Source organism: Falco cherrug, chromosome 4, assembly GCF_023634085.1.
Source record: "Falco cherrug isolate bFalChe1 chromosome 4, bFalChe1.pri, whole genome shotgun sequence".
NCBI classification, from domain to species: Eukaryota; Metazoa; Chordata; class Aves; order Falconiformes; family Falconidae; genus Falco; species Falco cherrug.
In genome coordinates, this window is record NC_073700.1 from 66,478,146 (window position 1) to 66,491,115 (window position 12,970).

The 12,970-nt window shown below is 38.6% G+C and overlaps 1 protein-coding gene across 3 annotated transcripts in view; it reads left to right on the forward strand.

Annotated features, from left to right (window-relative positions):
- The window catches only part of ITGB1 (integrin subunit beta 1), a 45,216-nt gene that overhangs the window by 28,304 nt on the left and 3,942 nt on the right, over positions 1-12,970 (forward strand). For all 3 annotated transcript variants that reach the window (XM_055707717.1, XM_055707718.1, XM_027809780.2), the window contains exons 10-15: positions 141-281; positions 415-617; positions 2,628-2,866; positions 4,292-4,514; positions 5,707-5,939; positions 7,969-8,135. In XM_055707717.1, the coding sequence (XP_055563692.1) occupies positions 141-281; positions 415-617; positions 2,628-2,866; positions 4,292-4,514; positions 5,707-5,939; positions 7,969-8,135 (1,206 nt within the window). The remainder of the gene's footprint in view (positions 1-140; positions 282-414; positions 618-2,627; positions 2,867-4,291; positions 4,515-5,706; positions 5,940-7,968; positions 8,136-12,970) is intronic.

Here is a 12,970-nt window from a genome sequence, read left to right on the forward strand (position 1 = left end):
GTTCCTTGGCATGTGGGAACTTGCACGATTTCAGTGTGCTCATAAGATTGGTGCTTAGACTGTGCGCAGTTGTATAAAGTCTTTTCTTCAGCAAAATGCTTGTACAACTCAATTCAAAGTTAGCTAACAACTTGTTTTAGTCCCTTTCATCAGAGGTTATCCTGGAAAACAGTAAACTACCAAAAGGAGTGACAATCAGTTACAAGTCTTTCTGCAAGAATGGAGTGAATGGCACACAAGAAGATGGAAGGAAATGTTCTAACATTTCAATCGGAGATGAGGTAACTTACACTATATGTGCTGCTACTCAAATATAAGGTTTATTTAAAGTGTCCAACACTCAGTATTTTTTTTTTAACAGTTAAGGCAAAACTCCTTTTAGTAATGTGGCACTCCATTTGTTTTTCTTTGCAGGTTATTTTTGAGATTAATGTGACAGCTAATGAATGCCCAAAGAAAGGACAAAATGAAACAATTAAAATTAAACCACTGGGATTCACCGAAGAAGTGGAAATTAATCTCCAGTTCATCTGTGAATGTCAGTGTCAAAGTGAAGGAGAGCCTAACAGTCCAGCCTGCCACGAAGGAAATGGCACATTCGAATGTGGTGCCTGCAGGTAAATAAGTAGGCATTTTATTTTTGCAAACGAGAAATATGAGCAAGACCTTTGTTTCCTCAGTTAGGGTTTACTTGGCCTTACTAATTTTTTCTAGTGAAAGGACAAGAATTACTGCTACAGACCTATTTCTTTTAGGATATTTTGACATACTGCCTTATCTCTGCAAATAATCCCTAGACTGGAATTCATAGTATTGCTCATTGGTTTGGCAGTATTGTATAAGTCAGAATTCATGTTTGGCCTTGAGCCAGTGCTTTAAAGGGTATAGGTCTTTCTGCGTTTTCATTTAATTTTGAAGACCATGTAATTTGGCAAAATTATGGATTTATGGGACAAAACGTGATGGTTTTGCAAGTATTCATACTGATCTAATTATATCCTTCTAATGTGAGATCTGTTGATTTCAAGAAATTCAAAGGCTTTCTAGGTTTTTGGTAGGAGCTTCTACCCATATGGGCACCAATTGTTTCATAGCAGGAAACAGTAAAAAGTCATGAAAGAACCACCTTTTTATTTTGGATGACATCCCAGTCTGTTCTCCCTACTTTATTTCTAACCTTTTGGGGTCTTATTACAGTGTATCTTCTAATTGCCTATATCTATAAATCTTTCAGAATATATGTGATTTTTTTTGTATAGTTTTGCTTTTGAAATGTCCATCATTGCCAGTCACAGCGATTATATTACACATGCATTCCTTATTACACATTTGAAAATTAAGTTAAATTATATTGGATTTTCTGGCATGACACACAATGAGAGTAGTGCAAAATCTCGGGGTTTCAGTGGAGACTGGTTGAAGATCAACCTAATAGGTCAAGGTTCAAGCCCCTCGCCCCCCCCTCCCCAAACAAAAAAAAAAAAAAAAAAAAAAACCAAAAACCAACAAATCCAAAAAAACCCCAACTCTACAGCAAAAATGAAAACTGTTTCTTCTTGGAAACCTTGAGAGGAAAATGGTAAGAGCAGAATGGAATTAAGATCTTCTCTAGGAAAATAAAATCCAGGACTTTTGAAAGCAGTATTGGTTTCTGCCCAGTGAACTGTGACTGAAATGAAATGCAGAATTCTCATTCCTCATGGTTTAATATGTGACTTTTTTAAAATGAAGCAAAAAATACTGATTTACTCAGAGGATTTCTGGTGTAGAATGGACTAACATCTGCCTGGTGAAGTTGTTGTTGGTAGTTAATAGGTTGTTTAAAATACTGAGGTGTGGTCCCCTAACTGCCTAGTATTCTGTAAGTTGAGGAGTAAGTCACTTTGTATCCAGTGTTTAGTGGTCCGTTGTGCCATTTTGCAGTCAGTTTTTGATGGTCCCTTTAAATAAGGAGAATAGATTTTTCCCATCTTTGTGTAGAAAGACTTAAACTTGGTATCACTGTTGCTGGTGTCCTTGTAGTTTCTGATGAGGTTGAACAGACCTGTGGGTAAGAACAGCCTTCTGCATTTGCGACAGTAGCAGTTTCCTGACAGAACCATTGTCTCTGATCGTCACCTTACAACAGGTTGTCAATCACTGCTGGGAACAAGAACAACCTCCCATTTGGTCATCAGTGTTTTAACTTTGATAATGAGAAGTGCTGATTTCCAAAGATCTCAGATCAGCAGCTCTGAGGATCATCTACTGTCCTGCCTAATTGCTGTTCTTGGGCAGTCTTGTCAATGAAAGATGACAGCATCTACAGTGAACAGTCACTCAATAATTACTGGTCTGTCGCATGAGAGAGGGATTAATAGTGGTTATGTGGCAATGTAGTTAGAGGTGGTGACACAGATTCCCACCTGGAACGAGTAGTCTGCATATGAGCAACTTCGTCTAATTTGCTCCAGCGGCTTCAAGAACGGGTACATAGATGTCAGCTAGAAATCTCATTTGAAGTTTAACTTGGAATATCCCTTGAGAAGAGTAGTCACTTTTACTCCTGTTCTTTGTGCTATTTTTGCAGTCTCTTTATTGTATGACTTAATTAAGCTTACATTTTTAGTTGTGTCTTTACCTTGCAGATGTAATGAAGGACGTATTGGAAGACTATGTGAATGTAGTACAGATGAAGTAAATAGTGAGGATATGGATGCTTACTGCAGGAGAGAGAACAGTACAGAAATATGCAGTAACAATGGAGAATGCATTTGTGGACAATGTGTATGCAAGAAAAGAGAAAACACCAATGAAGTGTATTCTGGCAAATATTGTGAATGTGATAACTTCAACTGTGATCGATCAAATGGTTTGATTTGTGGAGGTGAGAAACTACTTCAGAGTTTTCTGCAGGCAAAACTGCCCAGCAGTTTACAAGTCTGTCAACTCAACCCTGTAGAGTAGTGATACTTAGCTTAAAGGTCATAGCCACGTGATAGCAGATATGAGAATAACCGTGGGTTTAGTGATTGAAAACACTTGCCTATTAATAAAACAGCTCTCTGTGATCATGAACGTAGAGTGTATTAATACACATTTTACCTTCCTTGAATCACAGCTCCAAGAAAGATGTAAAGTGAAGTTGACTACTTCTTTTTATTACGGAATTACTCTCAGGTGTTATAGTGAAGAAAGCTGAGACAACTGGCTTGAAATTATAATGTTATGCTGGCTCAGTTTAACCACCATGTTAATCAAAAGAGATAATGACCTCAGCTTACTTGTAATAGTAAGGGCTTGACCTGGTACTTGACAGGATACCAGGGAGGTGCTGTCTTGAGACTATTCTAAAAGGTAAGTGAAGACTAGAATGGGCAAGATGCAGGAAAACAGTTTAAATGCAGGAAGCAAGACTGATGGAACTTAATTCCCAAAATCAAAAGCAATTTAGAAAAATCTTTAGCAGACAGTGTTTAAATTACTTTGTTGTATGTATTTTTGTCCTATAACTTCCCTAGGCTGCTTTGCACATGGAAGTAACCTGGTAGGAGTGTAACTACCACCTCAATTTTGATTGTGATACATAAATAAAATAGAGAAACCACTAAACTTTTAACTGAATTATGAGAACACCTCATCTGATTTTCTCAGAATATACTATTGCTCGCCAGTTCCACAAAGGACAAGAGCAGTGGTGGTAGCGTTCCAGAATATCTGGTGACGATAAGTATTGACTTAAATGCTTTATTCTCAATATAGTGTAGCCAAAGATCTCCCTTCGGGAGATACAGGTCTGTTGTTTCCTGAGTGAGGAGCATAAGGAGCATAAAGTTTGGGTGGGTGAGGTCAGAAGTACAGCAGCTGAATGGTCACGTTCTGGGGAGCCAAAGGTGTTTCATTTTTCTGTGTTGTGAAGCCTAAGTGCATTGCTCATCTTTTTAGGTTTCACTTTATAAATTTGCATAGAGATAGATACGAAGACAGGAGTGATCAATGCATCTATATACATATAAAATTCTGACCTGAAGCAGTGCTGTGATGCTCTCCACCCAGGAGATATGGCCATCACATTTATGCTGTTCTTGATCAGCTTTCCCTAGTCCTGTTGTTCTGTTTATAAAGGGGAGAAACACCTGTAAGTTTTTCAAGAAGGTAAAATTTATTTTGTAGCTTTTAATTCATTATCTCTCCAGTAGGGTTTTTGCTTCCCTGTATCTTATCCTGAGATGGTGAACATTTATTTCTTACTGTCAGAGGTTTAGTTTTATGTTTAGACTTCATTTCGCTGAAATACCTTTTCAATGCACAGGAAATGGTATCTGCAAATGCAGAGTATGTGAATGTTTCCCCAACTTCACTGGCAGCGCCTGTGATTGTTCTTTGGATACTTCTCCGTGTATGGCATCTAATGGGCAGATTTGCAATGGAAGAGGAACCTGCGAGTGTGGCACCTGTAACTGTACAGATCCCAAATTCCAAGGCCCTACATGTGAAATGTGTCAGACTTGCCTTGGCGTCTGTGCAGAGCATAAGTAAGTACCTAAAAAACAGAGCCCTAGCTTCTGTGGATTTGAGTTTGTGATACTTACGTGTGCAGAATTTTTAAAACAAGGGCTTTGATACTGTGCTTTATTCTACCCTGAAATATAGGGAAGGCATATTGTATCATTCCTTTAGACAGTAAGAGTTGTTGGGTGAGAATCAAAAATTAACAAGAAAAACATTAATACAGTATTTTGATTGCTTCCAGGTAGGCTAATTATTTCTTAAGTTTTTTTCTTTGCCATTTTTTATTAGGCATACAAACGTGTATGTTATGCTGAATCAGTTTTAACCATTCAGACTCACTTGGGCAGGTTACAGCTTTCCCCCGTTTTGTGTGTAATTATTGACAGCCAATCTTCCGCAGAGCTGGAGGGAACAGTCCCATCATCTTGACCTTTTGAAATTAATGTAACAAAAATATATGTATACTGTGCAATTTCTAGAATACTTTAAAACTTCAGCTAAGCTTTTTGCTTAAAACTTTTATTCCAAGATACTATTGAAAAAGTCAGATTATCCTGACAGTCAAAAACTAAACTAGAACTGTGTGGACCAGTGAAATTTGCATCCCTGTCTTTGGAGATCCAAGTTTTTAGAAACAAGCGTTTTCTGCACAGAAACTTTGAAATTTATGATTAGTGGCTGGGCTGATTCCTGGGTTTTTTTTATGCAGGTCTCAGTGCAGTCTTTTCAGTATAAAAATCCTGCTCAGTCTGCTTTGATGAGCTACTCGGAGTGATACCCTACTGTAAAACCTATCTGTTTTTTCTAATCTGTCTTGTATCTCAGATCCTGTTTCACTGTAAATATTCTGTTCCTACACTGCATTCCCTGAGAGTATTCTTTTTTCAGGTGGAGGTGTTAAAGAAGTTTTAGCCTTATTTCCTTTTAGAGATTTAGGTACATTTTTTTCTTTTTTTTTTTTTTTTTTTTTTTTTCTTTCTGTGTTTGAAACTTGTGGGTCATCCAGGGAAAGAGGAATTTATTAAAGGGGGCTTTTGTTAATGACAAGGTGCATTAATGTTCTAGCCAGTAAAAAGCCATATCTTGCTTTATTTTTTTCCTGGCCTTTATGACAAAAAGATTAGCTTCTCTCTCCTTTATGTTTCTTCAGATTAAATGCTAGAAATCCTTTCTGAACGTATTAAACATTATTGCTTCTGATTTATACTTCCACAGGGACTGCGTTCAATGCAGAGCTTTCGATAAGGGAGAAAAGAAGGAAACATGTTCTCAGGAATGTATGCATTTCAACATGACACGGGTAGAAAGTCGAGACAAGTTACCGCAGCCTGGACAGCCTGATCCATTGTCACATTGTAAAGAGAAGGATGTTGACGACTGCTGGTTCTACTTCACATATTCTGTCAACTCCAATGGTGAAGCCAACGTCCACGTGGTAGAGACCCCAGGTATGAACATGGTGTTGCCTACTCGCTCTCCTTTCATCTTCATTGTTAATTCATGCAGTTGTGTACCACAAAGTAGCACTGGTTGCTTTGTGTGAATTAGATATATTTGGAAATGGGTACCTGTTCCGAGTGAGAGCTGTGGATCTCTGGAACTTGAGTGGCTTTTAAAAACCCGAAGTCTCTCTAGATCTAGATTTTTTCTAACCTTCAGGCTGACAGAAGCAGGTTTTGTGTTTTAAAAACAAAAAGTCAATCAGATACTTAAATTTGTTAAAGTATTTCCACTTGACATACTTCGCAGGCTTGTTTTACATGTCCTATAGCAAGTCCTAGATACTTCAATTTTGATAACTCTTTTTGACCAGGCTTGTGCTACAGGCTAGAAACAATGATGTCTGGAGGGGGTTGTTGCTTTTCTATTTTCCTTTTCCGAATAATGTGAGGCCAGACTTAGGCAAAAAAAACCACCACCGCAAAACTGTGTATTGTGCTGCAAACTTTAAATTATTTCATGCTGGCAGCATAAAATTTTACTTTTACTTAACTGAGGTAACTTCGAGAATAGATCCAAAAAGGCTTTTGCTTAGTTAGTCCTTCATAGTCAACAGTTCTTGATTTTGTTCAGTCTTCTGATAGAAAAGAGAGAACAATTCTATAGCTCAATCAGTAATTTACTGTTTATCTACCAAAAGTATTTTAGTTGGAATCACAGGATGTTGCATCTAACACTGCAAAAATTCTGGTCTTGTACATTAGCAGTGTGTGGTCTCGTGATTTTTTTTTATAAGCCTGACACAAAATACACACCTTACGTGTGTGTTGAAAGGTTTAGCCTTGTATTCTACTCAAGGAATTTTCAGAACTGATCATTTGGGTGATCATCACATAGTACAGATCAGTGGCTAGCGGCTCTTAGAAATAAATATCACTTTAAGTCAGAATGTTTTAAATTCTGTAAAAATGTAGTTCAAAGTATAGTGGAGGGCCTTGAGCCCTGTCGTCTTTTAAGATGCGGTAACACATGCCATACACGTTTGGCATCTGACCTTTTCTTCGTGGATGAGCTTCTGTTGTTTTCGTTAAGAGCACAATCAAGCCTTCAGACGCCAGGAGGCACCTTAATTTGGTGCCATACAGGTGCTGAAGGAGCAAGCTCTGTTCAGTAGAGTTGTATTCGGTGAAGCAGACACTTGTTCCTTACTGGTCCCCGAGGAATTCCTGTTGCGTCCCTTCCCGCTTCCCTCACTCCTGCAGAGGCCGCTGCCAAGACTGGGGGGAAGCAGTGTTCCTATTGACAGCACAGGAATTGCATTGATTTGCTTCTACCTTTTTCAGTCTGTGCATTGAGCTCTGCAAAAGCCTTTGTTAAATTTGTGATCATTGAGAATCTTATATTAATAGAAGAGTTGGGGTTTATTTTGGAGGATTATTATTTCTATGTCAGTCACCGTAAATCATTTTGCATCTATATTACTCTTTTCAAATACATAATTTGCTTATTTTGAAAGTACATGATAATTTTATCCAAAGAAAATGTTCTATTTCAGCAGAGATCAATTCCAAAGATGAGGAAATAACCTAAAAAAAACATATATATCTGAAAAATCTGTCTCAGAAGCAAAGTTGTTACTTATCTCTGTATATTGGCTACTAACAATAAGTCATCTGAGGTAAAATGAGGAACACCCTTTTTCTGTAATGCTGTTGACAGAGTATGTGGGAACTGTTATGCTCATCTGCATCTGTACTCTAGCTGGTTTAATCACTCCAGCACCATCTTTGACTTGGAGCTCTAGTGTGTTTAAAATGCAGCTGCTAGTTATTTAACTCCAGTACTAAGGATAAAATTAAGCTGGGATGTTACATGATGTACATGCCAGAAATTCCTTTATTTGAAAGGACAACAATATTGGTATTTCTCTGATACTCAAAATACTGGCTTCAATACAAAATAAAATTTTAAAAGCATCTGGATGTGCACCACCTTTACCATTTTGTAAAGTCATGCTTCCCTTGCTTTGTTCCCTAGAATGTCCCAGTGGCCCTGACATCATTCCCATCGTAGCTGGTGTGGTTGCTGGAATTGTTCTTATTGGACTTGCATTATTATTGATTTGGAAACTACTAATGATCATTCATGACAGAAGAGAATTTGCTAAATTTGAAAAGGAGAAGATGAATGCCAAGTGGGATACGGTAAGTCAAGAGACTTTTATCTGTATAAAAGCTATGAAAGAAGAATTTTATTCATGTATCTTAAATGTTTCAGATTGTATTTCTGCCTTGTGGCCTACGGAGGAGCAGAAATATCCTTATTTTAAGCTGACTTTAAAACAAGTTCTATGTTACCACCATTACAAAAAAAAACCAAAAAACAACCCACCTCAAACCCAGCCCTCTTTGGGAAGTACCTCCTGGGTTAGAAAAGTGAGTAGTAGCTCCAGCTTGAAAGAAAATTTCAGAGAGAAAATGTGATGGTGACAGAACAGTTCAGCTTTGCAGTTCTACCACACTTTTTACAACATATTGTAAAAATGTTTATCAGAAGATGAGTCACTTTTGTATAAAATGAAGAAGAATTTATGCTTGCGAAAGAGATCTTGTAAATACTCCTACAGGTTTAGTTGGGAGATTTCAATTACTGGTCACAGGATCATGGCTGGTACTGGTTTGTTGAAATCTTCCCAGCCCGTTGTCAACAGAAGAGTGTGCAAGAAAAACAAGCCTATGGTCCACAGGCTTACATAGGCTATAGGGTTGCTGCCTCTGGGAAATTTTAGGAATCTGCTCATCAAAAACCCTTTACTACAGTTCTGTAGAAGTTAATACCCACGTATGCTTGGTAAGAGAATACTTTAAAAAAAATCTCCTAGGAAGCTTTTTGGTTTTATTTAAGAAAGCTAATTAATTCTATGCTGGGAAAAAAACCCTACTAACACTTTTCTTTATATATAGTATAATTTTTTTTTTCAGTGATAGCTGAGAATGTTCTTCTCTTTTTTTTTTTTTTCCTGTTGAATTATTCGACATTGACCATTTCTTTTACTTCAGCAAGAAAATCCAATATACAAGAGCCCTATTAACAATTTCAAGAATCCAAACTATGGACGTAAAGCTGGTCTCTAAGTCTCAGTTTGTATCTTCTTTCATTTTCTTCCTTTTGTTTTTCCCTTTGCATGTCACTTCAAACTCACTGTGTGTCACACTCAGTTAATCACAGTTTGAGTCTTGCTCAGTTTTATTTACTGTTGCTTTGATTCTGGGGTTTTAAAGAATGAAGCTTGAAAAATTTTAACTTGTTTTGACAGCAAGATTGCCTACTTACTAATACTACCAATACTGGCTTAAACTATTCTGCAAGTGATTTGGGGGGGGGGGGGGAGTTGGGTTGGTTTTGCAGCTAAATGTGTGGATATAGAATAGAACAGCTGTTAGGATTGAAGAAGCTCTTTGGATTGTAGAGAGAGACAATGTTCAGGGAAGGGATTGCCTTCTGTTTCCTCAAATCAGCAGTCACTCGGCTTAAAGTTGATATGTTTGCAAAGCTAGTTTAGGTACTCCTAAGATATCCCAGCCTATAAATATCACTGTTTTTATTAGAATAACTGGGAACATTCAGAGTAGCCTTATGGATTTTTCATTGTAACTGCTTTGGCTTATTAACCTAGTGTATAACTAGCCTGTACTTAAAGTGTGAAATGCATATATTCCACTGATTTTATAATTGAATACGCTTCTTATTTTTTCCATCCTTATTTCTATTGAAACTGGTAGTATCCACAGTCCTTATAGCCCAGCTAGCTTGGGTGTCGCCATGGAAAAAAATGTTCATGTGAGAGGAGGAGATGTTCTTGTCCTGTCTAGATGCAGTTTTTCCCAGTTTCTTAGTCCCTCCTAAATTCTGCCGGCACACCTCATGTCCATTTGGAAATGCTGACTTCAGTTCTCTTCACACCCAACACGCAAGGAGAAAACAGCAGTATCCAGAAGAGCGAGTCAGTAAACCAGGAGTGATGGACAGGTGTCTTCTGTCGACTTTAAGGCTGCGCTTTCTTAAATGTTTTAGGTGTTCCCCTCCTTCCCTGGGATCCCCAGCTGCTGGGGAAGGATGAGAAGGGGAGGATGATATGGGGAATGGATGTCAGAAGAGTGCTGAGAGATAAAAGCTACAGAGATCAGATTAGAGGGAAGGGAATGAAGAAGTAGGGAAGGCAGCACATCACTTTATCCAAGGGCACTTTTCAGGATCCAGTGGAAGGGAAGGATCTGTATCTCTAATTTTATTGCCTGCTGTCTCCCTTTCTGTGTTGTACTCAAAAGATTTTGTAAAGGCAAAATGAGAGGAGGAAGCAAGAGTTACGAGTATTTAAGCTCTTATCTGTCCTTGCTGTGACAACAAATCCAAATACTTTGTCTAGCATTCTGAGCTACATGATGAAATATACTTTCCTTTTCTCTGCAACTGTTCCACTTCTCAGCATATCCAAAACTGGTTGTAAAAATGTTAATTCTGCTTGCCACACCCACCATGTTCACCTCCTTTCCCTTTTTTTTTCTCTCAGAGCCAATTATTGGGAAGGAAATGAGGTTCTTGTTCCTTTCTAACATCCCACATAATCCATCTGGTTAAGCCTGTTACCTTCTCTTCTGCTATTCACATAATTGTGTACTTTCTGTCGCATGCAGGGCAAGCATCTAACAAACCATACAGTGTGTAACTTCCATTCTTTGCTCGTGTTCTCTACCCCCTGACTTTTTCAGGATCTCACGTCCTTAGTGCTGCCATTTCTCCTCAAAACGTACTCCTTGCAGAAAGCATTCCTCTCGTGTAAATGGAAGGATTGACTTCTGCCTTTTTGCTTCACTCACTGCAAAGACTGAAAGTATGAAACAGTGTGATTTTTTTTTTTAAACATTACTTTATCGTTTTTGATATTAATAGAAATAACAGAACTTTGGGAAGAGAGAGAGGTGTGTTTAGCTTTATTGGCCTCCGAAAAGGAGGAGATCAGTACTGGCAGAATAGGTGACCCACAGGAAGTAAAAGAAGAAAATCCTCCTTTCTCCTATAACTTAAGATTTTCTAGGGTTTTTAGATTGTTGAAATAACCTTTCATTTAGGTGAAGAAAGAGTTGTCTTGTATTGCCAAGGCAAGAAAGGAATCTAAAATCCCATTACAAGAAAACTACACTGCAGTAGGTCCCCTCCAGGTGTATACATACACAATAAAATCAACTGTGTGCAGTTTGTCTGACCCTTCCCCCTCTCCCACAGCAGCTTCACACGCTCGTGGGCTTTGTTACTGCAGTGAGTAAACTGCAGCACCACGAGGCTTGTCATGGACCCGGTGTCCAAATACGTCACTAGTCCTGGTCTGTGATGTTGTGAATGACTTGTCACCACAGCCTCCCCGCAGCTGGTGCTCAAGCCAGCTGGGTTGAGCTGAGCTCAGTTCGTCCTTGGCCTGCAGCGTTGCTGCTATCGTAGTGTCCTTTTGCCGCTGTTGAGCCTTACTGTCTTCGCTGCCTGTCTGGTTTAGATTTGTGCCGTCAGAGTATTTCCTTCACAACAGGCTGGCTGCTTTCCTCTAGTGTCCAGTCTGGGAGGTGACGCCCTCCGTCTTCTGCATTGCCCTTAACCTTGGCCTCTGCTTCATCCTCTGATGCAACTGCTGCATTACAGGTGGACAGATGACTCGTTTTGTATTACTGTAAAATGATGATGGATATTCAAGAAAGCTGAAAATAGTAAGAACCGGCTCTTGAGCAATGTATGTGGATGAGTTTAAATATTCTAGAGTGCAGTTCCTTGCAGTGACTTAGGACTTAAGCTACCTTTAGAGTGGGTTTATGTGACTGTTGAAACAGTAAGTCCATGGAGAAAAAAGGAATAAGAAGGTTAATCAAACATCCTGTATAATGGTTCATCTTTATGCAACACTAGACTGAACTGTTACCCTCTGAACAGCCCGATCTAGTTGAAAATTAATACTGTTGCAAGAGCATATTCTCTGCTTGAAGGTACTTTTAAAAAATACCTCCATCTTTATTTTAATGTGTTTCACAAGGTCTTGTGTATAGTTACTGGGGTTTGCTTTTTATTTTGGTTTAAGTGTGCATGGTGTTACCATTTATGGGGCATGTGGCAAATGTTTTTCCTAACTTTGCATGCTTAAACCAGTGTATTCTCTGCAGTGGTGTAAAGAAAATGGGTTTATTTAAAAACAGTAGTAATGTCTAAGACAGCAGGTTTGGAATACCATGTTTTAGTGGCCAGTTAAAAATCTGGAATGCTGCTTATCTCTGAAAGTTTATACCATGTGCCAGCTCTGAGGGGCCCTAAGTGAGGTGGGAGTCACTGGACTAGTGGACATTTATTTACTACTTCCACGTTAGTTTTAACTATAAGCTATCTGTAGAAGACCTCGCCAAGCCAGGACTGAGACACAGGGATCAAGCATGGCTGGGAAGGCCAGGCCGTCGCTGCCTGCCTAACAGGAGATAGCAGGGAAGGAATTGCAAATCCATTGGGCACCTGTGTTGCAGTTATAGGCAGTAGAGCCTCAAGAGCTGTTGAGCTGATGAAACGTAAGGTTGGGTTAAGCTGAATAGTTATGTGTGCGTGGAGTAAATCTCCATTGTTTGTAATGGGAAATGAGACGCTCCACTGACACAGGGAGACACCTAGTTAAGCACCTTATTCAGAGACATAAATCCCACTGTGTGCTTCTGAGAGCTCTTAGGAACATAAAGTACAAGTACGAAGAGCGACAGTACAGCATTTCAATTTCTTTGTAAATAGGGCTTATGTGAGATAAAGAGCATGTAAATATAAAGTTCTGATTTCCTCTAGAAAAAGCATTATCATGAGAAATTGACACTTATTATGAAAATTGCATTTTGATCATGATTCCAAGTTCAAATTAATTGTATGAGCAGCACACTGTAAATTTCCAAGTTATAGTCCTAACCTTTAGACCAATTCCTACACTATCTGACAGAAGTTATCTCTCTTTTACAAACTAGAAAAA